Source organism: Canis lupus, chromosome 10, assembly GCF_003254725.2.
Source record: "Canis lupus dingo isolate Sandy chromosome 10, ASM325472v2, whole genome shotgun sequence".
Taxonomy (NCBI): Eukaryota; Metazoa; Chordata; class Mammalia; order Carnivora; family Canidae; genus Canis; species Canis lupus.
In genome coordinates, this window is record NC_064252.1 from 13,649,246 (window position 1) to 13,677,026 (window position 27,781).

The 27,781-nt window shown below is 36.2% G+C and overlaps 1 protein-coding gene across 2 annotated transcripts in view; it reads left to right on the plus strand.

Moving 5' to 3' along the window:
- The window catches only part of TBC1D15 (TBC1 domain family member 15), a 68,449-nt gene that overhangs the window by 4,146 nt on the left and 36,522 nt on the right, over positions 1–27,781 (plus strand). For both annotated transcript variants that reach the window (XM_025476584.3, XM_025476585.3), the window contains exons 2-4: positions 20,575–20,673; positions 21,279–21,353; positions 27,102–27,240. In XM_025476584.3, the coding sequence (XP_025332369.1) occupies positions 20,575–20,673; positions 21,279–21,353; positions 27,102–27,240 (313 nt within the window). The remainder of the gene's footprint in view (positions 1–20,574; positions 20,674–21,278; positions 21,354–27,101; positions 27,241–27,781) is intronic.

Sequence of the window (27,781 nt, forward strand, 5' to 3'; positions counted from 1 at the left end):
TTTAGGATTTGAAAAATACCTTGTTTTAGAAATTATGTAGTTTTGATGAATGAAAAATCATCACAATCAGGCAGTGGTTAAGGAAATGGAGCTTGATTGTCTGGCTGTATACTTTGGGCAAATTTCTTAACTTCCTTGTGCCCAGTTTTCTCATTTGTAAATGAGGGATAATTATATTTCCACTTATAAAGAGGATTAAATGAGTCATTCTTTGCAAAGCTTTCAGAATAGCGCTTGGTGCCAAGTAAGTGCTCAATAAATGTTAGCTGCTGCTATTGGCAATGAAAAATTTTCAGACTCAAACATTATAAGGCTATTATTGGTTAGTAAATAGTTGAATTTTTTTTTAAAGACTTATATGCTTATTCATGAGAGACACAGAGAGGGGCAGAGACACAGTCAGAGGGAGGAGCAGGCTCCATGCAGGGAGCCCAATGTGGGACTCAATCCAGGACCCTGGGATCACGACCTGAGCCAAAGGCAGATGCTCAACCACTGAGCCACCCAGGCACCCCAATAGTTGAATATTTTTCCTGGATTTTCCACTGAGAGTTAAGCTGCTCACAAATATAAAAGCAATATAGTTAAGTAAAATAAATTAGAAAAAGAAGGTAAAAGGAAAGTAAGGAGAAAAGGTAAATGGTACTGAAAGTACATTTATTAGATAACCTGTATGCTTTAGGGGGTCATAGTTTAGTTCTAAGTTTTTTAGCAGCCAAAGTAAAGAGGGGAACTTGATTGTTACAAAGATGATAGGATCCACAGCAAAATAAAACCAAAAGCAAAACCAGAAAACTAGTTTCTGAATGGTAGATGGGAGAATAAACTCTCCCATAGGTTCTTTGTACTATGTAATATAATGCACGTACTTATATGGAGTATTGCATCTTTTTTTTTTTTTTAAGAGATTATTTGAGAGAGGAAGAAAGTGCAAGAGTGCATAGAGGGAGGGACAGAGGGAGAGAGAAACTCAAGCAGACTCTGCACTGAGCGCAGAGGCTGTTGTGGGGCTCCATCCCACAACCCCGAGATCATGAGCCAAAAAAACCAAGAGTTGGACACTCAACCTACCGTACCACCCAGACACCCCTGTATCTTTTTGGTAAGGAAAAAGGACTCTGTAATGCTTCTAGTAGGCTGATGGTTTTATGCCAGTGGGTAGTTCACTAGTTTAGTAAATACAGGGTACCAATTTGACGTCTTCAGGTCTCTGATTGGCTAAAACAGATAGGTTTTTGTCTTACGTGAATTCAATTTTGCATAAATATCTTTCTTAGCTGGCTTTGGAAAGTAGGTCTGAGTTTGATCATAAACCCTGATTAATTCTTGGAGTTCAGGTTTTTATTTATTTATTTATTTTATTTTTGTATTGTGTGTGGAGCAATGTATTTTAACAGTTAACCAAATAGAGGAGTGACTTTTTTTTTTTTTTTTTTTCTGAATATTGAGAGGAGAAATAGGGACACTGCCTTACAGTGAAGACCACGTTGTGTCTTCTATAGCTGGTGGACAGAATTGAGTTAATGGAATGAGTTGAATTTACCTATCACAGCGAAGGCGGGAGAAAGGAGGTTGAAATAGGTTTTCACTTTAGACCCAGTGCCCTGGTTGTTAGTTTACTTTCGTTCATTTATTCAACAATTATTTATTAAGCATCTGATTTGATCAAGGCACTATATTAGGCATTGGTCCCTTACCTTCTATCTTACAGACTTAAGTTCTTTAGAAGGAAAATACTCGGTAGCACTCATCTCTTTGTCTTTTCTAAATAAGAAATGCAAAGTGAATTTCAAGTCCTTGAAGTAGGTGCTGTTTTTAGTGAATGTTTATGTTTTGAAGACCAGTAAACTGACTGATCATGAGGACAGGGCCTGAAATGTTTGGCTTGCATCCAGCCTAGATTCTGGCACAGAGCAGATATTCAGTGACCAGGAATAAGCAAGAAGATAGAGAAAATGAGTGGGGACTAGAGTGGGAGAGACAGAATCACTAGATTACTCTTGTTTTGGAGTTAAAAAGTCGGGTTTTAGTACACTTGGGTTTTACCCTGTTTTTACTGCGATTGTTTTAGAAATTCTGAAAGAAAAAAAAAAGTGAATGCTTGGGAAATGAGCCGTTATTTTTTTTTAGTTTGTTTTGATGGCATTCTTATAGGAATTTATTTTGTACCTTAAATTTGACCGCTTCTAATTCCCTTTAGACAAGCTTATAGTCCCCTGAAACCCTTGTGCTTTAGAAATGTAAATAATATTCTAATATCTAGATTTTCCTGGAGAACTTTTCTTTTCCTGGACTAGATCTTACAACATGGTAATACCTTACTGGTGTCGAATACAATAGGAGTATGTCTTCTTTTTTTTTTCTGGCATTCTTTAGCAAACGTTTGAGTGCCTTCTGTGTTTTGAGTTCTTTGGATACAGAGTGGTTAAACATAGACTTTATTCTTGACGCAGTACAGTAGTTTGCAAATTTAACAAGTTATTTCATTTTATGAATTAATAAAAACATGGCTTTTTTTGGGAGAAGGATTAAATATTAGGTTTTTGATGGAAAATAGCCGCTGGGACTAAACGAAAAATTGTAACCTTAGTTTTTTATTTTTGGTTTTTGGTGGAAGGAAATCCTCGTGAAATCTGTTTACTGTCTCTTAGCGTGCAATACTATAATGTGTATGTCATCCTTGGCAAAAGACAAGTCATTCATTTAGTCCTCACTGTGCCTCCCCAGTCTGCTAAGTTATTCCTGTCCTCCTGTGTGCCATTGTTCGTTGTTCAGCACACTGTTGCCCTTCAGAAGCAGTAATAGTTCTGCTGCCTACCCCTTGAGAATTGTAACATCCTTAATATCCCAACATCTTTATATCTTCACTCAGAATTTCTGGGACTTGTTCTTCTTAAAACCACTTATATTCTACATTTCTGTAGTTTCCCAGTCATTACTGATTAACTTGTCCCAAATAAAACTATTTACTTTTTTCCTTTTGTATTCCCTGTCTCAGTGAAGAACCTCATCCACTCAGTTTTGTCCTTGATTTCTCTTCTCTTCATCTCCCACATCTAATCAGTCATGAAGTCCTATCATTGTGACCTTCTGAATACTTTTCTGAGCCATCTGCCTTTCTTCGTCCCGTCTGCCACTGCTGTACTTCAAGCCACCATGAATCTCTCCCTCCACCTGTTTATTACTGGAGGTATTACTGCAGCTCTTTATTCTTGGCTCTGCAGCCAGTGTGTTGGCTTAGAAAAGCCAAGTCTGACCATGGCATTCCCCTCCTAGAACTTTTTAATGGCTTTCTAGTAGCAAAGAGTTGTCTTGAGGACAAATTCCGAACTCTCAAATTCTTGAGCATGGTTTATAAAACTCTTTGTAATCTGATACAGTCTCTAGTCTTGTCTCTAAACTCTTTTACATCTACTATCTGATCTGGATTGTGGCCATACACCGAACTACTGCCCTCTCTGTAGAACATACATTCTCTGCCAAGAGCATAAACCCTTTTCTAGTTATAATTGTCATTCTCCAGGTCTCAGTTTATGTGTCCCTCCAGGTAAATCTTTCTGATTTCTCATCCTGCCTAGGTCCTTAAGTCTAGATTAGATATCATTTATAAGGTTCTACTGTGGTAGCCTCTTCATGCATGTATGATACAGGGTAATTATCTGTTTTCTTATCCTAATCCCCTCTTAGGTTGTAAGTGTAAGTCACGGAGGAAGTGACTGGATCTTATGTACTTATACCTAGGAACATGCTCCGTGCCTGACTCATTTTGTGCATTTGTTTTGTATTTATTGAAGAAATAACTGAAAATGACATTCAGGACCCTGTGCATACTTCTGTCACACTTTACCAGGACCGTTTATTTACTGATTTACATGACGGTACTAGTTTAGGCAGACACTTTTTTAGGGTGTGTTTTTTTCCACCAAAACCTTTTATTCCCAACATTTAGTTGAAGCTCAATGAATAAGTCTATGAGTAAAGAAACTTCTAAATCAGATTAGATGGAGTGAGGGTAGTGGGAAGAATTTGGACGGGCTGTTGCTTGCTCTTTTGAAGGATTTAGTAGAAGTTATTTGCAGAATGTGTAATGAAGGGAGAGAGTGCGCACGCAAAAAGGCACAACAAGGCTTTGAGGTGAGTTCAGAGTAGCCCAAGGCAGGAAATTTGTATGTACTGGGGAGTGTCAGGTGTTGATTAGCTGCAGAGGTAAAGTATAGAGAGTGGAGTCAGAAGGCTTTTAAGCTCAGGTATGGCACCATCAGGTATGCATTTTATAAAGATCAATTTTGGCAGTGTTTACACATTAAGCACTCTACACGGATTATTGAACGGTGACTAGATTGGGAGAAGAGGGACCAGAAAATGTTGTTTTAGCAACTCAGGATAGAAATGATGAGGGGTCCATGTCAGAGGTTAAGATTTGAGGGATTTAGGAGATAGGATTGGGGATGATGAAAAAAAGTTAGGATAACTCGAGTCGATGAGACATCTTTGACAGAACTGGGAATGTCAGAAGAGAGCAGATTTGGGGTAGAATATATCGAGTTTAAGATGCCTGTGGGTTACTCAAATGAAAATATCAAATAGTGCTTAGATCCTTGGGTGTGGAGCTCATTAGAATTCCTGGGTTTAACTCTGGTATTTTGTGGGGATACTTTTTCTAACCAAAGCTTAAATTTTCAATGTGCTTAATAGTTTTAAAGAAACTGAATTTTTAAAGCTTTATTATTGTTAAATTTAGCTTATAAAATACACATAGCTTCTACAGTTCAAGAATGTATGTTTATAATGTATAGTAGATGTTGCATTTACATGTTTGAACAGATATTTAGGGTAAGAATTTTATTCCTAAGCTTAAGTAAATCTAAAATATCTGGGTTGAGGGGCGCCTGAGTGGCTCAGTTAAGCGTCTGCCTTTGGCTCCGGTCACTATCCTGGAGTCCTAGGATCAAGCCCCTAGTCTGGCTCCCTGCTCAGTAGGGAGTCTGCTTCTCCTTCCCCCTCTGCTCCTCCCCCCTGCTTGTGCACTCTTTTTCTGTCTCTCAGATAAATAAATAAAATATATTTTTAAAAAATCTGCATTGAATTGGAGAATTTTGAAAATAAAGATTATGATAATCACAATAATACAAATAAAAATCCAGTCCCACTTAAGTGTAAGTAACAATATAAAAAATCACTTACTGATATATTGTGCAACCTTTTTTTTTTTTTTTTTTTTTTTATCTTTTTCAGCTCTTGTCAGAAAGTAGCAAGGTCTTGGGTTGGATTGTCCCAAGTACGTTTCTTTTTATCTAGAAAGTTGAATTTATCTGTCTGTCTGCCTCATTTTTGCCTTTTACTTCTAACTTTTGCTAAATTAGAGGTCAGAAAGTTTATTCTAAAACATTTGCTATAGTCTGGAAGTTACATCTGGCAGAGTTCATTTGCTAAAGGAAAAAAAATTTACAGTTTATGTTTCCATCAACAGGTCATTCATTATCCTTCAGAGTTTTGTAAATATACTTACCTGCTTAGGCATCTTAGCAAATATTTAAAAATAGATAATAGCCTGGAGGGCATGAGGCAGTTTTATTCCAAATGGACTACTTTTCTCCTTTTTAAAGTACTTTTAATACGTTGTTCTTCTATTTTCCCCCCTCCCAGGAGGGTGGGTAGCACTTAGAATATTCTAGTTTGTGTAAAGAGTTTTACCTTTTTTATAACACTGCCAGGTACATATAGGCAAGGAACTTTATCTTGTTTATTTTTCTGTTCTTCATGATGTCTGACATATAAGCACCTACTAAAAGTTTCAGTTTGAATCAATTTTATATAATTAGCTTAATGCCACTAAGTGACAAGTCTTTGTTGATAGTAATTTGCTCCCAATGGACACCTAATCTGCACTGAAAAACAGTGTGTGATGTAAAATTTTCTTTTGAGGCAGGACCAACTTCCTTTTTCTTTCTTTTTTAAGAGAACTATCTCTACTGACATATTTATGTATATAGGTGTTACAGTTTAAAAGAAGAGGCCTTTCATGTAACTTTTTTTTCATATGAGGTACAATTGACAATAAGTTGTACACGTGCAGTGTGTAATTTGGTAAGTTATGTATGTGTACACCAAGCCCATCAATACAAGATGATGATATTTCTACCAAAGTTTCCTTAAGACTCACAGGAATTTGTCACTACCTTTACCCTGTCCACAGACAACGATTGAGCTGCTTTTTGTCACTATAGATTAGTTTACATTTTCTAGAATTTTATATAATTGGAATTATATAGTTTGTACTCTGTTTTTGATCTTCATTTAGCATAATTATTTTGAGATTTGTTAAAGTTGCATGTATCATTAGTTTATTCATTTTTATCGCCAAATAGTATCCCATTGTATGGGTATACCAGGATTTGTTCATCCATTAACTTGTTGATAGACATTTGGATTTTTTCTACTTTTGGCTGTTACAAATAGAGCTGCTACGAAAATTATAGTCTTTGTATGAACAGATGCTTTCTGTTTTCTTGGGCAAATACCAAAGAGTAAAATGGCTGGATCATAATGTTAGCTGCATGCATAGCATTTTAAGAAACTGCCAAGCTATTTTCCCACGTAGATGTACCATTTTATATTTTCACTGTAGTGTATGAAAGTTCCAACTGTTCCACATCTCTGTCAACATTTGGCATGTTAATCTTTTTAATGACAGCCATTCTAATAGATGTGTAATATTTCATTATGGTTTCAGTTTGCATTTCCCTAATGATTAATGATGTTGAGTATCTTTTCATGTGGATATATGTCATCCCTGTATCTTCCTTGGTGAAGTGTCTGTTCAAATCTTTTGCCCGTTTTATTTTAAACTGTGTTATTCATTTTCTTGTTACTGAGTTTTGAGAGTTATGTTCTGAATGTAGGTCCTTTATTAGATATGTGATGTGATTTGCAAATGTATTTTCTCTGCTTGAGCCTTGGCTTTTCATTTGCTTGATACTGTCTTTTAAAGAGCAGAAGTATTCAATTCTGTTGATGTGTTGGTTCTTTTCTTTCATTCATTTCTAAAAAAATTTTTGCCAAACCCAAGGCCATAAGATTTTCTCCTATATTTTCTTCCTGAGTTTTGTAGTTTTAGTTTTTTTTTTAAATTTTTTTAAAGATTTATTTATTTATTTGAAAGAGAGAGGGAGAGCGCCTTCACACAAGCATGGGGGAAGGAGGCGAGGGAGAGGGAGAGAGAGAATCTCAAGCAGACTCCATACTCTTGGATTCTGATTGTGGACTCAATCCCATGACCCTGAGATCAGGACCTGAGCTAAAACCAAGAGTCAGACACTTAACTGACTGTGCCACCCAGGTGCCCTTGTAGTTTTAGTTTTTACATTTAAATTTGTGATCCCTTTCAATTTAATTTTTGTATATGTGGTGCAGTGTATGGATTGAAGTTGATTTTTTTACACAGTGATACCGAGTCATTTAGGACTATATGTTGAAAAGACTATTCTTTATTTGCTGAATTGCTTTTGTACTTTTGTCAGAAGCAAATTTATGTTGACTTTGGAACTCTTTATTCTGTATAGTCTGTTTCTCTTTACATCAATATTACTTTTCCTTGGTTATTAGAGATTTATACTGAATCTTAGAGTGAGATATGTTAGTGCTCCACCATTCTGTTTCAAGGCTGATTGGATTATTCTAGGTCATTTGAATTTCCACCACATTTTAGAATCAGCTTGTTCATATCTTCAGAAGAGCCTGCTCGGATTTTGATTAGCATTGCAATTAATCTATAGGTCAGTTTGGGAGAGAATGGGCATCATAACAATATTGATTCTCCTGAGCCATGAACATGGTGTATTTTGTATTTAATTTAGATTTTCTTTTATTTCTTTGAAATACTTTCATAATCTTCAGTTTAGAAGTCTTGCATATCTTCTATTAGATTTATACCTGAGTATTTGAGACTTTGATGTTATTGTAAATGTTGTATTTAATATGTATATAAATTGATTTTTTGTATATTGATCTTGAATCCTGGGTCCTTGCTAAATAAATTCACTTAGTTTACTAAAACTAACTAGATTTTACGTAGATTCTACTGGATTTTCTACATAGACAATCATGTCACCTGCAAATAAGTTGTTTGACTTCATCCTATCCTATCTAGATGCCTTTTATTTTTTGTTTATTGTAATGTCTAAAACTTAAGTATGGTCCTGAATAGTTAAGATTGGACTTGGTAAATGTTTTGTGTATACTTGAAAAAGAATGTGTATTCTGTTGTTGGGCAGAGTGCCAATTAGGTCAAGTTGTTTGATAGTGTTACTCAAGTCTTACATTGTGACTGATTTTCTGTCAACTGTTGCAGAAGTTATTGAGAGGGGTATTGAAATCTGACTATAATTGTGGATTTGTTTATTCATGCAATTCTATCAGTTGATGTAGCATAGTTTGGTCTTATTTTCTATCCAATCTGACAACCTCTTTTTGGTTGGAGTCTTTAGATGATTTACATTAATGTGATTACTAATGTGGTTCAATTTAAATCTGTCTTTTTGCTATTTGTTTTCTATTTGTCCCATCTTTTCTTTGTTCCATTTTCTATTTCTGCCTTTAACATTTTTTGTAATGTAGGTCTGATGGTGAGGATTTTTTTTTCCTTTTTTTTAGCTTTTATATGTTTGAAAAAGTATTTTACCTTCTTTTTTGAAAGATGTTTTCTCTGGGTATAGAATTATAGGTTAGCAATGTTTCACTTTCAGTATTTTTTTTTTAAGATTTTATTTATTTATTCAAGAGAGAAACAGAGAGAGGCAGAGACACAGGCAGAGGGAGAAGCAGGCATCATACAGAGAGCCTGATGTGGGACTCGATCCAGGGTCTCCAGGATCATGCCCTGGGCTGCAGGCGGCGCTAAACCGCTGCGCCACCGGGGCTGCCCTCACTTTCAGTATTTTAAAGATGTTGCTCCAAAGAGATAGGAAGAAGCATTGAGAAATGATGGATATGTTTATGGGTTGATGATGATGATGATTTCATTTCATACTTATCCCCAGACTTATCTAGTTGTACACATTAAAGGGATGCCTGGGTGGCTCAGTCAGTTTAAATATCTGCCTTTGGCTTGGGTCATGAACTCGGTCCTGGAACTGAGCCCCGAGCCCCGAGTTATGACTCACTGCTCAGCAGGGAGTCTGCTTCTATCTCTACTCCCCCTGACTCCCACCCCCAGCTCATGCTTTCACTCTCTCTCAAATAAATCTTAAAAACAATCGTATACATTAAATACATGTCAATCCTGCCTTAGTAATGTGGTTAAAAAGAAAAAAGGTGTTGCTTCATTATCTTCTAGTCTTGTTTCTAAAAAGAGATCTGCTGTATTCATTACATTTAATGTTTTTTTCATCTGGGTGACTTTAAGATTTTTCTGTGTTATTACTGATTTTGTATGATTTGTACCTATATATAGTTTTCTTTGTGATTCTTGCACTTTGGAGTTCATTTGGGTGTTTAGATCTGTGGGTTTATTGTCTTCATCAGATTTGGAAAAATACCTGCAATTATTTTTTCAAAAGTGATCTTTTTCTGTTTCTCCCCCATCATCATCTCCTTCAGGTACTTCAATTATATGTATATTAGACCACTGGAGGTTTTCCTGCAGCTCATTGATGCTGTTCACCTTTTCTCATTCTTTTTAGCCTTCTGTGTGTGTGTGTGTGTGTGTGTGTGTGTGTGTCTGTTTGTTTGTATGGTTTCTGTAGCTGTAACTTCAGGTTCTTTATTCTTCTGCTGTGTCTAATCTGCCATTATCCCATTTAGTGTATTTTTCAAACTATATTGTAGTTTTCATCGCTAGAAGTTTACAGCGTGTTTTTTGTATTTTTGATGTCTTCTCAATGATTTCTAACTTTTCTCTAGAGTCTTGACTATATGGAGTTCAGTTATAATAATGCTTTAATATCCTTCTCTACTAATTCTATTATTTGTATCATTTTGGTCATATTTAATTGGTTGATTTTCCTCCTCAGTAGGGTCAAATTTTTCTGACAGTGTGCCTGATTTTTTTTTCCAACTAGATATTAGCTGTTGTGGATTTTATCTTGTTGGTTATGGGTATTTGTATATTCCTATAAAATATTTTTGGCTTTACTCTGTGATGCGGAACCAATGTTTTTGGGTCTTGCTTTTAAACTTTCGTAGATAGGTACGGTATAGCATTTAATATGGAACTAATTTGCAGCATTGCTGAGTGTAGGCTGTTCTGAGTACTCTATCCAGTGCCCTGTAAATTATGAGGTTTCCCAGCCTGGTGGGAACAATTCCATGTGAGGCTGCATATTGTTTCTTGTAATAATTTCATGTGGCTTTCCCCCCAGCAGTAGGTAATTTAATGTAAATTACTGATACATGCACTAGAACTCTGCTGACTACTCAGGGGGGGGACCTCTGTGGATCTCTTTGGAGCTCTCTGTGCACTTCTCTCTTCCGTGGTACTCTGTCCTGTGAACTATGTCTTGGCCTCCCCCAGTTCCCAGTTCTGTGTTGCTCAACTCCAGGAGACCACTAGACATCAACTGGGGTTTCTTTTCCTTTGCCAACTAGAAACTCTCTCAAGACGGTAAGCTCCAGCAGTTGTATGGCTCACTTCATTTGTTTCCTTTGAAAGCAGTCACTGTCCTTCATTACCTGATAAAAAACAAAAAAGAAAACATTGTTTAATAGGTTTGGCCGGTTTGCTTGCTTGCTTGCATTTTTGTTTTTAGTTTTGTTTTCTGGTGAGAGGATAAAGCCAGTCTCTTTTACTCCATTGTGGCTACATACATAAGATATTACAGAGATTTTTTCCCCCCTCTGTTTTTGGTGGAAATAATACTTCTGTGTATCTTTTTTCCTCACGCTCAGGCTGAATATTTGACTGTGTTCCAAGTTTGTTTCTTTGGTTGTTAGGAACTCTGAGATGGTCTTTTTCTTCCAGAGGGTGTTTTCTTTTTTTTTTTTTTAAGATTTATTTACTTACTTATTCAAGAGCATGTGCAGGAACACAGGCAGAGAGGCTTACCGGACTGAGCCACCCAGGTGTGCCTCTCCCAGAGTTTTTGTAATAACCATTTCATTCTTGTTAGGATTTTTTTTTTTTTCCTGCTCTGTGTTTTCTGAGAGGTGACGTTGTCAACAAGACATTCAAGAATTTTATCAGATGCTGAAGTATTTAGAAAAAGATATCTGGCTAGGTAAAGGTCCTCATCACCTCTGTAGAGTGAGTTTATGCCAATTTGTAATTTATGTTAATGTATCTGTTTCCCCATTTCATTGTAGTCTGTATAATCTCTGTAACCATAACGTTCTTTCCCCTCCTTCCCTTCCATTTTGCCAATCCGCTTAGTAATAGGTGGTGCTATTCTCTCAAATCTGCTTGATGTATAGTTTTCTCAGTGTATGTCCTTTCATTGTTGGATTCATGTCATGATTTCCATTTGACAATATATCCTCTACTACCTTTGAGATTTGGTTTAAATTGTTTTAAAACTGCATATTTTGCTTTTATTACCAGTAATTTTCAGCATTTGGGTTGTAAAACAAAACTTATATACAGAAAAATGGCACGTCTATAACTTAAGGCGAACATCCTTGTAGCCAGCACTTCAGTCAAGAAATAGATCTTTGAAGTCACTCTAGAAGACCTTCCATGTACCCTTTCCCTCCACGTAACCACTGCCCTAACCTTTGTAGTACTTACTTTCTTACCTTTCTTTATTGGTACTGGCATTTTTAATTTGTTTTTTAAAATTATTATTATTATTTTTATTAAAGAATTTTACTTATTCATTTGACAGAGAGTGCTTGTGCTTGTGCTCAAAAATGGGTTGGGGAGGTAAGGGAGGGAAGCAGACTCCCTGGTGAGCTGGGAGCCTGATGTGGGGCTCCATCCCAGGACCTGGAGATCATGACCTGAGCCCAAGGCAGATAGATGCTTAACCCTGTACTGGCATTTTTAAAACGTGGCTGTCCTGTCTTTTTGTGTGTGTATTTAAATTCTTCTTTTTTGTGTTCTACTGTAGTGTTACTTGGTACTTCTTCCAGTTCTGTTTTTCTCAGTTTTGCATCTTTTGTCTTTTGTAGTATTATTCATTTTTCTTTAGGTAGTTTGTTTATTCTCAAATTTAAATTTAAATTCCTCAGCAAATTGGGATGCCTGGTGGCTCAGTGGTTGAACCTCTGCCTCTGGCTCAGGGCGTGATCCTGTAGTCCTGGGATCGAGTCCCATGTTGGGCTCCCCGCAGGGAGCCTGCTTCTCCCTCTGCCTGTGTCTCTGCCTCTCTCTCTGTGTGTCTCTCATGAATAAATAAATAAAAGCTTAAAAAAGTAAATAAATTCCTCAGCAAGTAACGTATTTCTTGATTTTGAGAGGTTGAACCATACACAGAAATCATGGTCCAAAAACCTAGACCCATCCACCCCAAACCACCCAAATTCTGATTTTGACAACTATATATCTTATTGTGTACAGTTTTCATACTTTGTTTTCCCTCCCAAATAAACTGGAAGATGAAGTGGAAACATGATTCGTATCTTCATTAGAGATGTATCCCAGATGTAATTTTGGTATATAATTTGTTCCATTGTAGAATATCATAAATTAGTAGATTATTAGGCTTTGAGAATCTGACATAGGCTTTGAATAATATCTCAGGTATGTGTGCTAGAGAAATGATTAGGCCCTTATATTTCACATTCAGTGCCTCTGTGTCCCTAGGGTAGCAATCATGGGGATGTCTTTACTGCCTGTACTTTGTGTCTGTTTTTGGGATGCCTGGTGTGGATAACTCAGAGTGATTCCTCTGTGAAAGGAGTCTCAAACATGTGCATCTCTAGTAGTCCAGACTTCTGTCTCAGTCTTTTTCCTCTCCTAACTTTCTGTCTGCCAACTTCCTGACCTTAGTTTTCAATGCCTTTTACCTCATTGGAATATGATTTTTTTCTAACTTTAATTTTTTTCCTTTTATGTGTATGAACTCTTCATCTTCTCTCAAATCCTGGGTAGTAGAGGTGGTATCTTTTCTTTGCTTCCTGTTGCACAGAGGACCTACTCGGGTTCACAGTACTGGTAATTGCTGACTACTTCAGATTGGAATATGATTATATAATATATTGGGACAATTTTGTCGGTGTCTGTATATACTGAGCCTTAAGTTGATTGGCTTTTTCACTGTATACACTTTGGACAAATAAAACTTGTTTGAGCAGATCTCTGCAGCTCAACTCTGGACTAGTGGAAGAACCTTGATCATATTGCTTAACTTCCTTGTGTTTTTTTTCTCAGTTACAAAGTGGGAATGATAACACATATCTAATTGTGTTATGAGGATAAAATGTGATAACATAGAAATGCTGTGTAAAGTAATGCGTAATAGGAATATTATGGGATAAAATCATTTTAACCTTTCTTTTTATTTTGCATTAGAGATTATGAACAAAACCAGAGTAAAAAAAATTGGAAACCTGTTTTATTAGATGTATTGCCTCAGATGAAATTCCTGATATCATAATTATTCCTGGTAGCAAAATAATTTTTTGTGTCAAATAAGTTTGGAGATAACTTTTTAAATTCTAATTATTACCATTGTTGAAGATAGGAAGCAGAATGTTATATGACAGAACAATACTCCTCAGGAATCAGTTCACTTATAGAGCCTAATGAAGAAGAAATACCATTTTTTATGATATTGTGTAAGATCACAATTTTAGTTGGACTTTTGTTTTTTGTGTTTTGAGCTGTTAAAGGTAGTTGATACCTGTAGAGTTGTATTTTATTAGGCACATGTACCCAGAAGCTGGAGTGATAAACAGACATATGCTATAAATAAAAAAAATAAGTAAAATCATTCTCACAAGAGAGTGGGGACGCCTGGGTGGCTCAGTGGTTGAGCGTCTGCCTTTGGCTCATGTCATGGTCCTGGGGTCTCCGGATTGAGTCCCACGTCGGGCTCCCTGCATGGAGCCTGCTTCTCCCTCTGCCTGTGTCTCTGCCTTTCTCTGTGTGTCTCTCATGAGTAAATAAATCTTTAAAGAAAGAAGAGAGTGAAGGGCTATAATATTAAAGTGAATGATTCAAACCAAGATAATATAGAAGGGAATACTAAGTTTTTTGTGTATAATATTTAGAAGTACAAATGGGAGAGAAACCAAAGTTTTTGTTTAAAGGCCAAATTATTAAATAGTTGTTAATGGCTGCATTGATTTATAAATTAAAGACATTTAAAAATTATTTTTTAGTCGTAAGCAGCATGAGTTTCTACATCTCAGCAATTTCAGAAACTCCTTTCCTCTAGGGAAGCCATGTGGAATTTTTCTGGTAGTTTCTTTAGGCAATAACAGTTGAGATTTAATGGATGAAATCCTTAAATTGGGAAATCTGAAATCTCCTTTTTTGGTATGCATGTGGTCTTGGGTAAAGTCACTGAAGAGCTTTGTGTCTATTTATTCTTCTGTGAGATGGAGATGGAAATAAGGTCTATTTCTGACACATTCAGTTTGGCTATGAGAATTAACTGAGATTGGAATGCTTTGAAGACAAGATGAATAGTTAGAACTGTTACCTTAAAGTTGTTTGCTCTTTGAAGTAAATTACGTATTTAAATTACGTATTGATGCAAATAGTATGAGGTTTTTGTTTTTGTTTTTTTGTTCCTGTTAAGTCTCCTCAGGTTTAAGAGCTCAGGAGGGTAAGTTTATTAATTTCATTCTATTTCTGGCAGAATTAGTAATTTGTATTGGTTAACATCATACCCTTCAAATTAGAAAGCTGAACATGACTGCTTTCTAAAAACAATACAAGTCTGGGTTTGGAGTTGTGGATTTTTGGACATGTAATTTGTCCCTCAAAGAATGATGGAGGGTTAAGGAACACAGAACCCAGAATGAGTGCAGCTTGGACATTTTGTAAGATGCCTGGTACTTTAATGCTTTTTAAATATTTCCCAGCTAAATTACTTAGGAAACTCAACTTTTTCTTAAATGAAAAAGAGAAGAGACAACGCTTGGCCAACATAATGTATGGGAAAGAAAGAATTGCTTAATGTGCTTCAGTTGGGTAATGTGTTTTATTTGATTATTTAGGATTCACTTACTTTATTAAGGTTTCAGAATCTATTGTTAATAGTATAACCAAATCTTAGATTGCATTATTAATGAAGCTAAGCTTTTCTGGGCAAATGAGTGTCCCTTTATCTACTATGAAAACTATGAAGCTCTTTTTTTTTTTTTTAAGATTTTATTTATTTATTTGACATAGAGAGAGAGCACAAGCAGGGGTAGCAGCAGAGGGAGAGCAGGGAACCTGACTGGGGGCTTACTCCCAGGACCATGACTGGAGCCGAAGGCAGACACTCAACTGACTGAGCCACCCAGGCTCTTCAAGATATTTTTTTATCTAGCGGGGAGGGGTGGAGGTAGAGAATTTCAAGCAGATTCCCCACTGAGTTGGGGAGCCTGATGCAGGGCTTGATCCCAGGACCCATGAGATCATGAGCTTAGCTATAAAAGGAAGAGAACTGGAGGCTTAACCAACTGAGCCACCCAGGCAACCTGAAAACTATGAAGCTCTTGATTATTGTTTTAGCTGAGGCTTAGGTAAAAGTATGCTAATGTGTAGTTTCCAGATATGTCACTGATCATTTGTCACTAAAGCTTGAAATTTGGGATCCCTGGGTGGCGCAGCGGTTTAGCGCCTGCCTTTGGCCCAGGGCGCGATCCTGGAGACCCGGGATCGAATCCCACGTCAGGCTCCCGGTGCATGGAGCCTGCTTCTCCCTCTGCCTGTGTCTCTGCCTCTCTCTCTCTCTCTCTGTGACTATCATAAATAAATAAAAATTAAAAAAAAAAATAAAGCTTGAAATTTTAACGGAATTTTTTCCCTTACTCTTTCTATATTTCCATATTGTGGCCCCAGATATAATTATCTAGTTTAATCCCTTGCTTTAAAAATTGATAAACTGAAGTCTGGAAAAGTTATAGTTTATACGTTTTTACTTTATTCCTTAAAATTATTTTTTATTACTGAAGCAATGTGTAACTATATTGTAACTTTGAAATATTCAAGGAAGTTAGAGACATTAACATAAAGTTCTCAGCTTTTCCATATCTCATTCTCTTTCACAAGTAATCTCTGTTAAAGAGTGTCCTTCTGGAACTTGTTCTGGGTATTTTACAGAGATTTAGAGAAGCTTTTAAAAAAATATAAATGTTATCGTACTGTATATAATTGGCAGTTTTTTTCATGTCTGTCTGTTCATTTCATCTATCATATCCTTTTTAAACTCCTGAATAGTATTCCTCATAGAATGATTATCCCAGGATATATTTGATCATTTCCCTCTGTGTGGATATGTAGATTCATACCGTCCCTTTCCTTCTTTCCTCCCTCCCTCCCTCACCCCATCTGATATTATAAGTAGTAGTACTGTGAATAGTCTTAAGCATATCTTTATACGCATATGTGAATAAATCAGTGTACTTTAAAAGTTTTTATAGAAACTATATAGAATTGTCTCTCACCGCTCCCCAACTCATATTGTCCCCATTCTGCCTTCTGCTTAATGCTGGTCTGGTGCTTAACTACAATTTCATTGAAGGCTGTCTTGGGTTTTTTGAGATCAGAATTTCTCGGTGATCTTGATTACTTAGAAGGACTCTTTTCTTGACACATAACTTAATACCACAAGTGACTAACATAACACAGGAATAATAGTAAAAATAATGTGGTGCTTCATAACATAGTGGCTAAGAGTATAGTTTTCTGGTATCAGATTGCCTGGATTTTATTTTTTTAATTTATTTTTTTAAAGATTTTTATTTATTCATTCATGAGAGGGAGAGAGGCAGAGACACAGGCAGTGGGAGAAGCAGGCTCCATGCAGGGAGCCCCATGTGGGACTTGATCCCAGGACCACGGGATCACACCCTGAACCAAAGGCAGAAAGACGCCCAACCACTGAGCCACCGATGTCCCAGATTGTCTGGATTTTAATCTGCACTCTGCTTCTTAACCATTCCTTACTGTTTGGGTCAATGATTTTAGGCAAGTTATTTCATCTCTTTCAGTTTTCTCACTAACTCAAATGGGGTTTCCATTCTAATGGTGTAGAACCTTTGGTTCTACATTCCTAGGGTTGTAGGAATTCAGTTATCACATGCGGAGTTCCTGGTGCATAAGTATTCCATAAATGTTAGCTAAAAACAGGAAGATGCATACTCATTGACATTCATAACCAGGGCTTGATGGTGATGAGTTGTGATGGTGCTTGTCTTGCATTGTTGGTCCCCATGCTTTTCTGAATAGTGATGTGTTTGTATTAATAAAAGATCATGTATGTATGAAATATCCAGGGGCACTTGGGTAGCTCTCAATGAAGTATCTGCTTAGGTCATGATCCTGGGGTCCTGGGATTGAGCCCTGCACCAGGCGCCCTGCTCAGTGAGGAGTCTGCTTGTCCCTCTTCGTCTGCCTCATCTCTCTGTTTGCATTCTCTCTCTTTCTCTCTCTCAAAATAAATCTTAAGAAAAAAAAAATCCATACTACCCAAAACAGTCTACAGAACAGTGAAATCCCTATCAAAATACCAACATCATTTTTCACAGAACTAGAATAAATAATCCTAAAATTTTTATGGAACCACAAAAGATCTCAAATAGCCAAAGCAGCCTTAAAAAAGAAAAAAAGATTGGAGATATCACAATTCCAGATTTCAAGATATACTGCAAAGCTGTTGTAATCAAAACAGTATGATACTGGCACAAAATAGACCCACAGATTGGAAGAACAGAACAGAAAGCCCAGAAATAAACCCATGTCAATTAATCTTCAACAGAGGAGGCAAGAGTATGCATTGGGACAAAGACAATCTCTTCAACAAGTGGTGTTGGGAAAACTGGACAGCTGCATGTAAAGGAATGAAATGGGACTATTTTCTTATACCATACCAAAAATAAATTCAAAATGGACGAAAGAAAAAAAAACAAAACAAAAAAAAAACAAAAAAAACCAAAATGGACGAAAGACCTATATATGATATCTAAAACCATAAAAATCTTAGAAGAGAACACAGTAATTTCTTTGACTTTGTAGCAACATTTTTCTAGATATGCCTCCTCAGGCAAACAAAACAAAAGCAAAAATACACTATTGGGACTACATCAAAATAAAAAGCTTATGTACAACGAAGGAAACAATCAACAAAGGCAACCTATAGAGGGGAGAAGATATTTGCAAAAGACATATCTGATAAAGGATTAGTATCTAACATATATAAAGAACTTATACAACTTACCACCAAAAAAATGAGATAAAATGGACAGAAGACATGAACAGACATTTCTCCAAAGAAGACATCCAGATGGCCAACGGACACATGAAAAGATGCTCATCATCACTTAGCATCAGGGGAATGCAAATCAACACTACAATGAGGTATCACCTCACACCTGTCAGAATGGCTAAAATCAGCAACACAGAAACAACAAATGTTGGCTAGGATGTGTAAAAAAAGGAACTCTTGTGTACTGTTGGTGGGAATGCAACCTTGCGCAGTCATCGTGGAAAACAGTGGAGGTTCCTTAAAAAGTTAAAAAGATCTACCCTATGATCCAGCAATTGCAATATTGGGTATTTACCCAAAGAATACAGAAACACTAATTCAAAGGGATACATGCATCCCTGTTTTATAGCAGCATTATTTACAACAGCCAAAATATGGAAGCATCCAAGTACCCACTGATAGATGAATGGATAAAGAAGATGTGATATACACCCCCTCACACACACAATGGAATAGCACTCAACTATAAAAAGATGAAGTCTTGCCATTTGCAGCAACATGGATGGATCTTGAGGGTGTAATGCTAAGTGAAATAAGTCTAAGAAAGATAAATACTATATGATTTCACTCATAAGTGGAATTTAAGAAACTAAACCAAGAAGAGAACTGGTGGCTGCCAGAGAGCAGGTGGGTGGGGGATGGGTGAAATAGGTAAAGGAGATTAAGAGTATACTTATCATCATGAGCACTGAGTAATGTATAGAATTGCTGACTTATGTTTTACACCTAAAACTAATATAACTGTATGTTAATTATACTGGAATTAAAAGAAAAAGGGTCTACATAAATAGAAACTATGCTCTAGGGGCACCTGGGTGGCTCAGTTGGTTAAGCGTCTGCCTTTGGGTCAGGTCATGATCCCAAGATCCTGGGATTGAGCCCCGTATCAAGCTCTCTATTTGGTGGGGAGTCTGCTTTTCCCTGTCTTCTGCAGGTCCCTCTGCTTCTCTTCCTGCTTATGTTCTCTCTCTCTGTCAAATAAGTAAAATCTTAAAAAAAAAAAAAAGTATACTCTCTTCCAAACTTATGTATGTCAAAAGTACTTGGTCTCAAAGTGATTATTTTATTTCTCTTATACTTATTTTTCATAATGAAAAAAATATTTTAATGGTTTGAAATGGGTCCCAGGAATGGAACATTAGTTTATAATATTATGCTTATAGAAAATAAGACTTGATTTTACATGGTTCAGTTTACTCAGGAATTAACTTCAGTCTTCCTTATATTCCTTTAAGACATTGTTCAGGATCATGTCTTAATCATATTTGTATAACTACAGTCTTTTGCATGCTTTTACATATAGAAACACTCAGTAAATATTTGTGTACATGAACAACTTTAATCATTCCCAGAAGTCCTTATATTGGGTCTTTAAAATTCCCATATTATTCCCTGAATTTCTATGCTCCTGTGCTCCAAAAACATACCAAGATGATTTTATAGTAAAACAGATATAGTTCTAAGAATAGTTAGAAAGCATTGATTCCTTATTGTATTTCATCTGTTCTTATTCTTGAATATCTTCAGGTCCTTTTTCAGTTTGAACCCAAAATCTTGCTTTAACATTTGTTAATAATGTATTTTAAGTGGAATTTGCTTGAGACACATAGCAAGCAATTAGTGTGACATCTTTGTTTATGGAGAAGATTAAGATTGTGATCATCACTAAACCAACAAACTTCCATACAGCGAACTTCCTTCAGTTTATCTTAGTTTGAGGTGATCTTAGTCCTGAGTGGTATTTTTAAAAATTTATTTTGAATTTTTATTGATTTTATTCATGAGAGGCATGAGAGGGAGGCGGGACATCATCCCAGGGATCCCAGGGAGATGCTCAACCACTGAGCCACCCAGGTGTGCCCCCTTGAGTGGTATTTTTAAAATAATATGTTTATATATGGAATTATCAGAAATGTGGTTCAGGCATTATACAAAAACATCTAATTTTTTTTAAAGAAATGTTGAAAATAGGGATCCCTGGGTGGCGCAGCGGTTTAGCGCCTGCCTTTGGCCCAGGGCGCGATCCTGGAGACCCGGGATCGAATCCCACGTCGGGCTCCTGGTGCATGGAGCCTGCTTCTCCCTCTGCCTATGTCTTTGCCACTCTCTCTCTCTCTCTCTCTGTGTGTGACTATCATAAATAAATAAAAATTAAAAAAAATGTTGAAAATAGTACTAAATAATAATGGTTTGGTTAATTCTTTTCTTGTTGTTTCAGATTATATATGAACAGGAAGGGGTCTATATTCACTCATCTTGTGGAAAGACCAATGACCAAGACAGCTTGATTTCAGGAATATTACGTGTGTTAGAAAAGGTATGTTTTTAGTGAATAATTTTATTTGATAATTGCTTATGGCAATAGTTTATCTTTGGGGCATCATCAGTAAGTTTGAATTTCATGTGTAAAGTGAAATTATGTAATTGAACAGTGGTTGTAAATTTAATATTAAAATGATGTTAAAAATACTTTATTTGAAATAATTAACTTAATAAATAATAATAAAATAAAATTTTTTATTTTTTTATAAATAATAAAGAAATTTTATTTTTAAGTAATCTTTACACCCAGTTTGATGCTTGAACTCATGACCCCAAGATCAAGAGTCCCATACTCCACCAACTGAGCCAGGCAGGCACCCCAGGGGAAAAAAAAATACTTTAGATGGGCCATAAAATGGCATGGAATATTACAAAACTTACATAAAACTTGTTATAATAAACATTTCTTGTAATGAAAAATAATCAGAATTTAAAAATCTATGTAACGTCAAATAGTGGTTTGCTTCTGATATTGCATGTTTAAAATTCTAGTATTTAAGAGTTTAAAATTTCATTTTGGGGTCAGGGAATTAAAAATAGGTAACTAAAAATGTAAGATATTGCTGAATAGTAAATATAGTCCATATTTTCTTTCTCTAGGATGCTGAAATAATAGTGGACTGGAGACCACTGGATGATGCTTTAGATTCTTCTAGTATTCTTTATGCTGGAAAGGTATTTAAGAAAGAAAGGGTGTGGCTAGAGGGATGCCATTTTTATGTTTATTTTTTTGTTTTTATTGTTCAATCCTGTATTCATTTATTCATTCCAGTATAAGGAATACCATTTTTATTTTTTTATTTTTAAAAAATATTTATTTATTTATTTATGATAGACACACACACACACACACACACACACAGAGAGAGAGAGAGAGAGAGGGAGAGGGACAGAGACACAGGCAGAGGGAGAAGCAGGCTCCATGCCAGGAGCTCGACATGGGACTCGATCCCGGGACTCCAGGATCACGCCCTGGGCCAAAGGTGGGCGCCGCACCACTGAGCCACCCAGGGATCCCCAAGGAATACCATTTTTAAAATAGCTTTTTTGAAGTATATTCATATCATATTTACTCTTTTAAAGTGTACAATTCAGTGGTGTTACTGTATTTACAGAGTTGTGTAACCATCAACAATATCTAACTTTAGAACGTATTCATCCCTCCTCAGAAAGAAACTGTACTAGTGTACACCCCTCATTCCCCCTTAATCCACCCTCTTGCTACCACTAATCTACTTTTTATCTCTGAGAGTTTGTCTATTGTGGACATTTCATCCAAATGGAATCATACAATATGTCGTTTTTTGTGACTGACTTCTTTTTCTTAGCCTAATGTTTTCTAGGTTTATCCATGTTATAGCACCTCTCAGTTCATTCATTTGTTTGTTCATTCGTTCCTCCTTTCCTTGCTTCTTTCTTCCTCTGCTGAACAACATTGCCTTTATGGATATATAGTAGTCTCCCCTTTTCCGTTGGGGATACATTCTAAGACCCCCAGTGGGTGCCTGAAACCACAGATAGTAGTGAACTGTATCCATACTTTGTTTTTTCCTCCTATACATACCTATGATAAAGTTTAATTTATCAGTTAGGCAGGTGAATGACATAGGTATTGTAAAGTAGTGTTAGACTATTAATTGTATGTACATATTGTCAGAAAGTGGATCAGCTCCTGGACCATTGTTGACTGTAGGTAACACACGGTGGAAAAGAGAAACCTCGGTTACAGAGTAGTGGGGACTACTATACCACATTTTATTCTTCAGTTGATGGCTATTTGGGTTGTTTTCATTTTAGGTTAATATAAATAATGCTGATATGAAAGTATCACAAATATCTGTGTGGATATACACTTTTCTCTTAAAAACCTAAGAGTGGAACTATTAGGTTATATGATAGCTATGTGTTTGCCATTTGTTGTGTGTTGACTCACTATGGAAGGTAGAGATTTCTATTTTATTTCTAATTCACCCTGAAACTCAGGCTCAGTTCTCCACATATCTTCTCAAAATATTTAAACATAGAGATGGTCTTCAGATTTCATCCTTTTTTCTCTTAAAGATTTATTTATTTAATAGAGAGTGTGCGGGGGCAAGGAGTGGCCAGAGGGGGAGAGAGAATCCAAAGCTGACTTCCTGCTGAGTTCTGAGCCTGACCAGGGGCCCTGAGATCATGACCTGAGCTGAGTCACCCAGGTGCCTCCAGATTTCTCTCAGAGGCTTCTTACAAGCTCTTTGTGAACTGGTTGTTGCCCTTTTGGTTTGCTGTGTAGCAATGTCTTCATTCTTTTTACCTCTTCCCCGTATTTTTATCTCCCATTTTGTATATTCTGTGCTGTCTTTTTTTTTATTAATAATAAATTTATTTTTTATTGGTGTTCAATTCGCCAGCATACAGAATAACACTCAGTGCTCATCCCGTCAAGTGCCCCCCCTCAGTGCCCGTCACCCATTCACTCCCACCCCCCGCCCTCCTCCCCTTCCACCACCCCTACCCCTAGTTCGTTTCCCAGAGTTAGGAGTCTTTATGTTCTGTCTCCCTTTCTGATATTTCCTACCCATTTCTTCTCCCTTCCCTTCTATTCCCTTTCACTATTATTTATATTCCCCAAATGAATGAGAACATATAATGTTTGTCCTTCTCCGATTGACTCATTTCACTCTCTATGCTGTCTTCTCTTTTGGTTTGCTCCACTGTTTTTGTGCAACTTTCGTGCTTCTGAGAAAAAGGGTGCATGGGAGCAAAAAAATTTCTTTTTTTTTAGACTTTTCTATCCTAATTCTGAATTGATAGCTTGGCTTGCATAGAATTATAGTTGAAAATATCCCACATATTTTTAAACATTATTGTCCTACGTTTGTCTGGTTTCCCATGTTGATGTTAAGTTTAATACATTCTAACTCCTGATCTGTTGTATGGTTTTTTTTTTTTTTTTTCCGCTTTAGAAGCTTGTATGATTGCCTCTTTGTTTCTAGTGTTCTAGATGTCCTTGTAGTAGCCTTTGTGGTTCTTTTTATCCATTGTTTTAGATACTTGGTGGGCTCTTTTAATATGGAAACTTGTATCTTTTAGTTATTAGGAAATGTTGAATTATTTCAGTGATGATTTTTTTTTTTCTGCTCCATTTTCTGTTTTCTTTTTTTCTGGAACTCTTTAGACCTGGACTGGTCCTCTAGGTTTTTAATCTTTTCTTTCCTGTTTTATAATTCTGTATTATTTTCTAGGAAATTTCTTCATTTTAATCTTTCAGTTCTTCTATTGCCTTTTTTCATTTTTGCTATATTTTAATTTCTAAGACATCTTGTTCTAAGTATCTTTCAATCCTTTTAAAAGTAGCATCCTGTTCTTTGTGGATAGATCTTTCCTTATTTCTACGAAGTTTATAGGTAGTTTTTAAGATGTTTTTATCTCTTTATAATATAGTTCCTTTAATTGACTTTTTTCCCCTTGTTTCAATTGGGACTTTGTCTTTTGTATAGACACTTACTTTGATGTTTGGTGGTTTTTGTGGTGGGGTGCTTATATTTAACAGCAGACAGAAAAAAGTAATCGACTACTCTGTAGGTATCCCTGATGTTAAAACTAGATCCTTTCTCTTGGGCTAGTCATTTGAGATTCCTGAGATTCCTGCAGATTCCTGCCTGGAGAGGGTATGCCTGGATTCTAGTGTTCTGGGAACTGAGTGGAGCAAGAGAGCTTGGAATCTCACAAGTTCATTATATAGATGGACTTTTTTTTTTTTTTTTTTAAGATTTTATTTATTTATTCATGAGAGAGGCAGAGACACAGAGGGAGAAGCAGGCTCCCTGCAGGGAGCCTGATGTGGGACTCGATCCTGGAACCCCAGGATCACGCTCTGGGCCCAAGGGAGGCGCTCAACCACTGAGCCACCCAGGCATCCCTCTATAGATGGACTTTTAATCAATTCTTGTTTAAGGTTTTACCCTTTGCTCAGTGTACTTGGTTTCTACTAATCCTGAGATAATCTGTTTTATTTTCTCCAATGAATACATCTCCAGCCTTCTAAACTTTTGTTAGTACTCTTCTTTTTAGCTTGACCTCTATCCTAATTTTCAGAAACACTTGATCTACTAATTCCAAACTTTTGTGCTGGTAGGGCTCTGTAGATGTTTTTGGCTTTCCTCATTGATTTTATTCATTTAATTTTCCTCTCCATTTTTCAGTCTGTTTCTATTTCTTAATTTTTTTGTACCTTTATATTTCTGTTCCTACAAATTTTCCTTTTTCCCTTTTTAAGAAGAACTAAGTAACAAAACATTTTTGTAAAAGTACTCAAGTAATAGAAACAAACAACAGAAATTGAAGTTTTACTTCACTTGAATTCTGTCCCTTATCTGCCTCTGTTTAGTGTATATCTTTCTAGACTTTTATCTGTACACATTACATTGTTGATCTATCTAGACCTAGTTTACTTTCTGTGTTTCTAATTGTATATACTGCATATCGTTATACTACATTGTTTTATAACTTCTCTTTTTAATTTATTATTAAGAGTAAATAAATATTAACATTTTTCAGTTTTTAAACTATAACTGCCTGGGTGGCTCAGTCAGTTAGACTGCCTTTGGCTCAAATCCCAGGATCGAGCCCCACATTGGGTATCCTGCTCAGTGGAGAGCCTGCTTCTCCCTCTGCCCCTCACCCTGCTCATGCTCTCTCTCAAATACAAACCTTAAAAAACAAACAAACAATGGCTTAGTATTTCTTTGGGTACCCCCTAGTTTGTTTATTCATTCCTTTACTGATGGGTATTGAGATATTTTCAGTTTTTCATTTTTACAATGTTCAGTGAAAATTCTGGCATGTAGCTCTTTGTGTACATGTGTATTTCTCTAGAGTGGATGATATAAAAAGAATTATTGTAGTGACACATATGCATAGTTTGAATTTTAATAAGTAATGGCTATATTGCCTTTTTGGAGTCAGTACTAATTAATTAGCACTGTCATCAGCAGTGTGAGATACTATGTCTTTATACTGTCTTTCATATTTTAATTTTTTACCTGAATGGGGCCAAAAATTGAAATTCATTTTAACTTGTATTTCTTTTTTTAAAGATTTAATTAACTTATTTGGGAGAGAGCATGTGCATGTGTAGAGGGAGTGGCAGAGGGGGAAGGAGAGGGAGAAGGAGAGAATCTTAAGCAGACTCCATGTAGAGTGTGAGCCCAATGTGGGGCTTGATCTCACAACCTTGAAATCCTAACCTGAGCTGAAACCAAGAGTCAGACACTTAACCAACTAAGCCTGTCAGGTGCCCCTTAACTTGCTTTTCTCTGATTGTTTCTGAAGTAGAACATCTTCCTGTATGTTTGTTGCTTCGTATTTCTCCTTTGACTTGCTTGTTCACACCATTTGCTTGTTTTTTTTTTTTTTTTTTTTTTCTCTTTTGATAATTTGCCAGTTTCTAAATAGTTTGGTTGGTGCTGTTTTTGTATTCTGGATGTTTTTGTCTGCCATGTGTTTTGGAAACATTTCACCCAGTCTTCTTATCTTTAACTTCTGTGTACTTTTATTGTACAGAAATTAAATATTTTGATTTAGTCAAATTATTAATATTGAATTTTAGACTTTTGGTTTTATTTATTTATTTTTTTTAATTTTAAGTTCTGGGGGCTCCTGGGTGGCTCAGTCGGTTAAATTTGCCTGCGACTCAGGTCATGGTCCCAGGGTCCTGGGATTGGGCCTGTGTCAGGCTTCCTGCTCAGTGGGGAGTCTGCTTCTCCCTCTTCCCCCCTCCCTGCTTGTGCTCTCTCTCTCTCATTCTGTCTCTCAGATAAATAGAATCTTAAAAAAAAAAAAAAGTAAAATGTTAAGTTCTGTGGAACTGTACATGTAGATATGTGTAGCTCTCTTAGCTAATTTTGACTGAGAAATATGCAACCAATGGTGACTATTTTATTTAAGCCACCTTTAGTTATTTTCCTCAGATAACTACAAATCTACAGGTTTGGAGTGATTCTCCTGTTTATTCTCTTACAGTGATAACATGCCTGCCATATATTTAGGCATCATAGCTATATTCAAAGCAGGAGAAGGGGGAAAAGGGATGAGGCTTTTATTGGGAAAGCAAAAGCATTTCCAAAAGCCCTGCAGTTGACTTCTGCTTTTATTTCATTGGCAACCCGAACTGCAAGGAACTTTTTTCTTTCTTTTTTTCTTTTTCTTTTTCTTTTTTTTTTTCCTGCGGGGGTGGGAGTGGGAAAGTGGTGGGGGATGGGGTAAGGGGCAGGTAAAGATAGGCAAGAAAGAAAAGGATAGGACATAGTGGTTGGTTTTCCCATCAGTGATGTCTGTCACAATCTACAAACTTAATTTATGTAGACATTGAGGATATATAGTTAATTGAAATTAAATTCTGGTTGTAGTCCCTAAATATTTTATATGTTGTACATTTTTTAGGACTCTAGTTCAGTTGTAGAGTGGACACAGGCCCCAAAGGAAAGAGGTCATCGAGGATCAGAACATCTGAACAGTTATGAAGCAGAGTGGGACATGGTCAATACAGTTTCATCTAAAAAGAAGCCACATACCAATGGAGGTATGAATTAAATCTTTTGAAATCTTAAAGTGATTTTCTACAATATAATAAAAATAAAACTGCAAAGAAAATTCTTTACGGATGATTTGATTCTTTAATACATATAACTCATATTTTAGTTATATTCCCTCTTCATCTCCTTGTTTTGTTGATTGTGACTTTATAACAAAAAAAAGGCTTTAAAACCATGTGTTCTGTTTTGTAGTTATTCATGACAGAAAATAGAAACACTTCAAAAAATTGCTTTAGAGGTCTCACACATTTTTCTACAATTAAAAACAACATGTTATTTCATCCAAAAGCACCAGGGGGAGATGGAGTATACCAGTTAACCATACTGTTCTAATTTCAGTGATTATTGAGATCTACACAGTTCATTATAGTTTCCCATTTATATATATGTTTAGTGACTATTCTCTTTTATATGTTACATGTATATATTTAAATTTGTGTTGCTACTTGATTATCTGCACGTAAATAACAAAAAAGAGCAAAGCTAACAACCTGATAGATCACATATACTACACTAAATATGACTCAG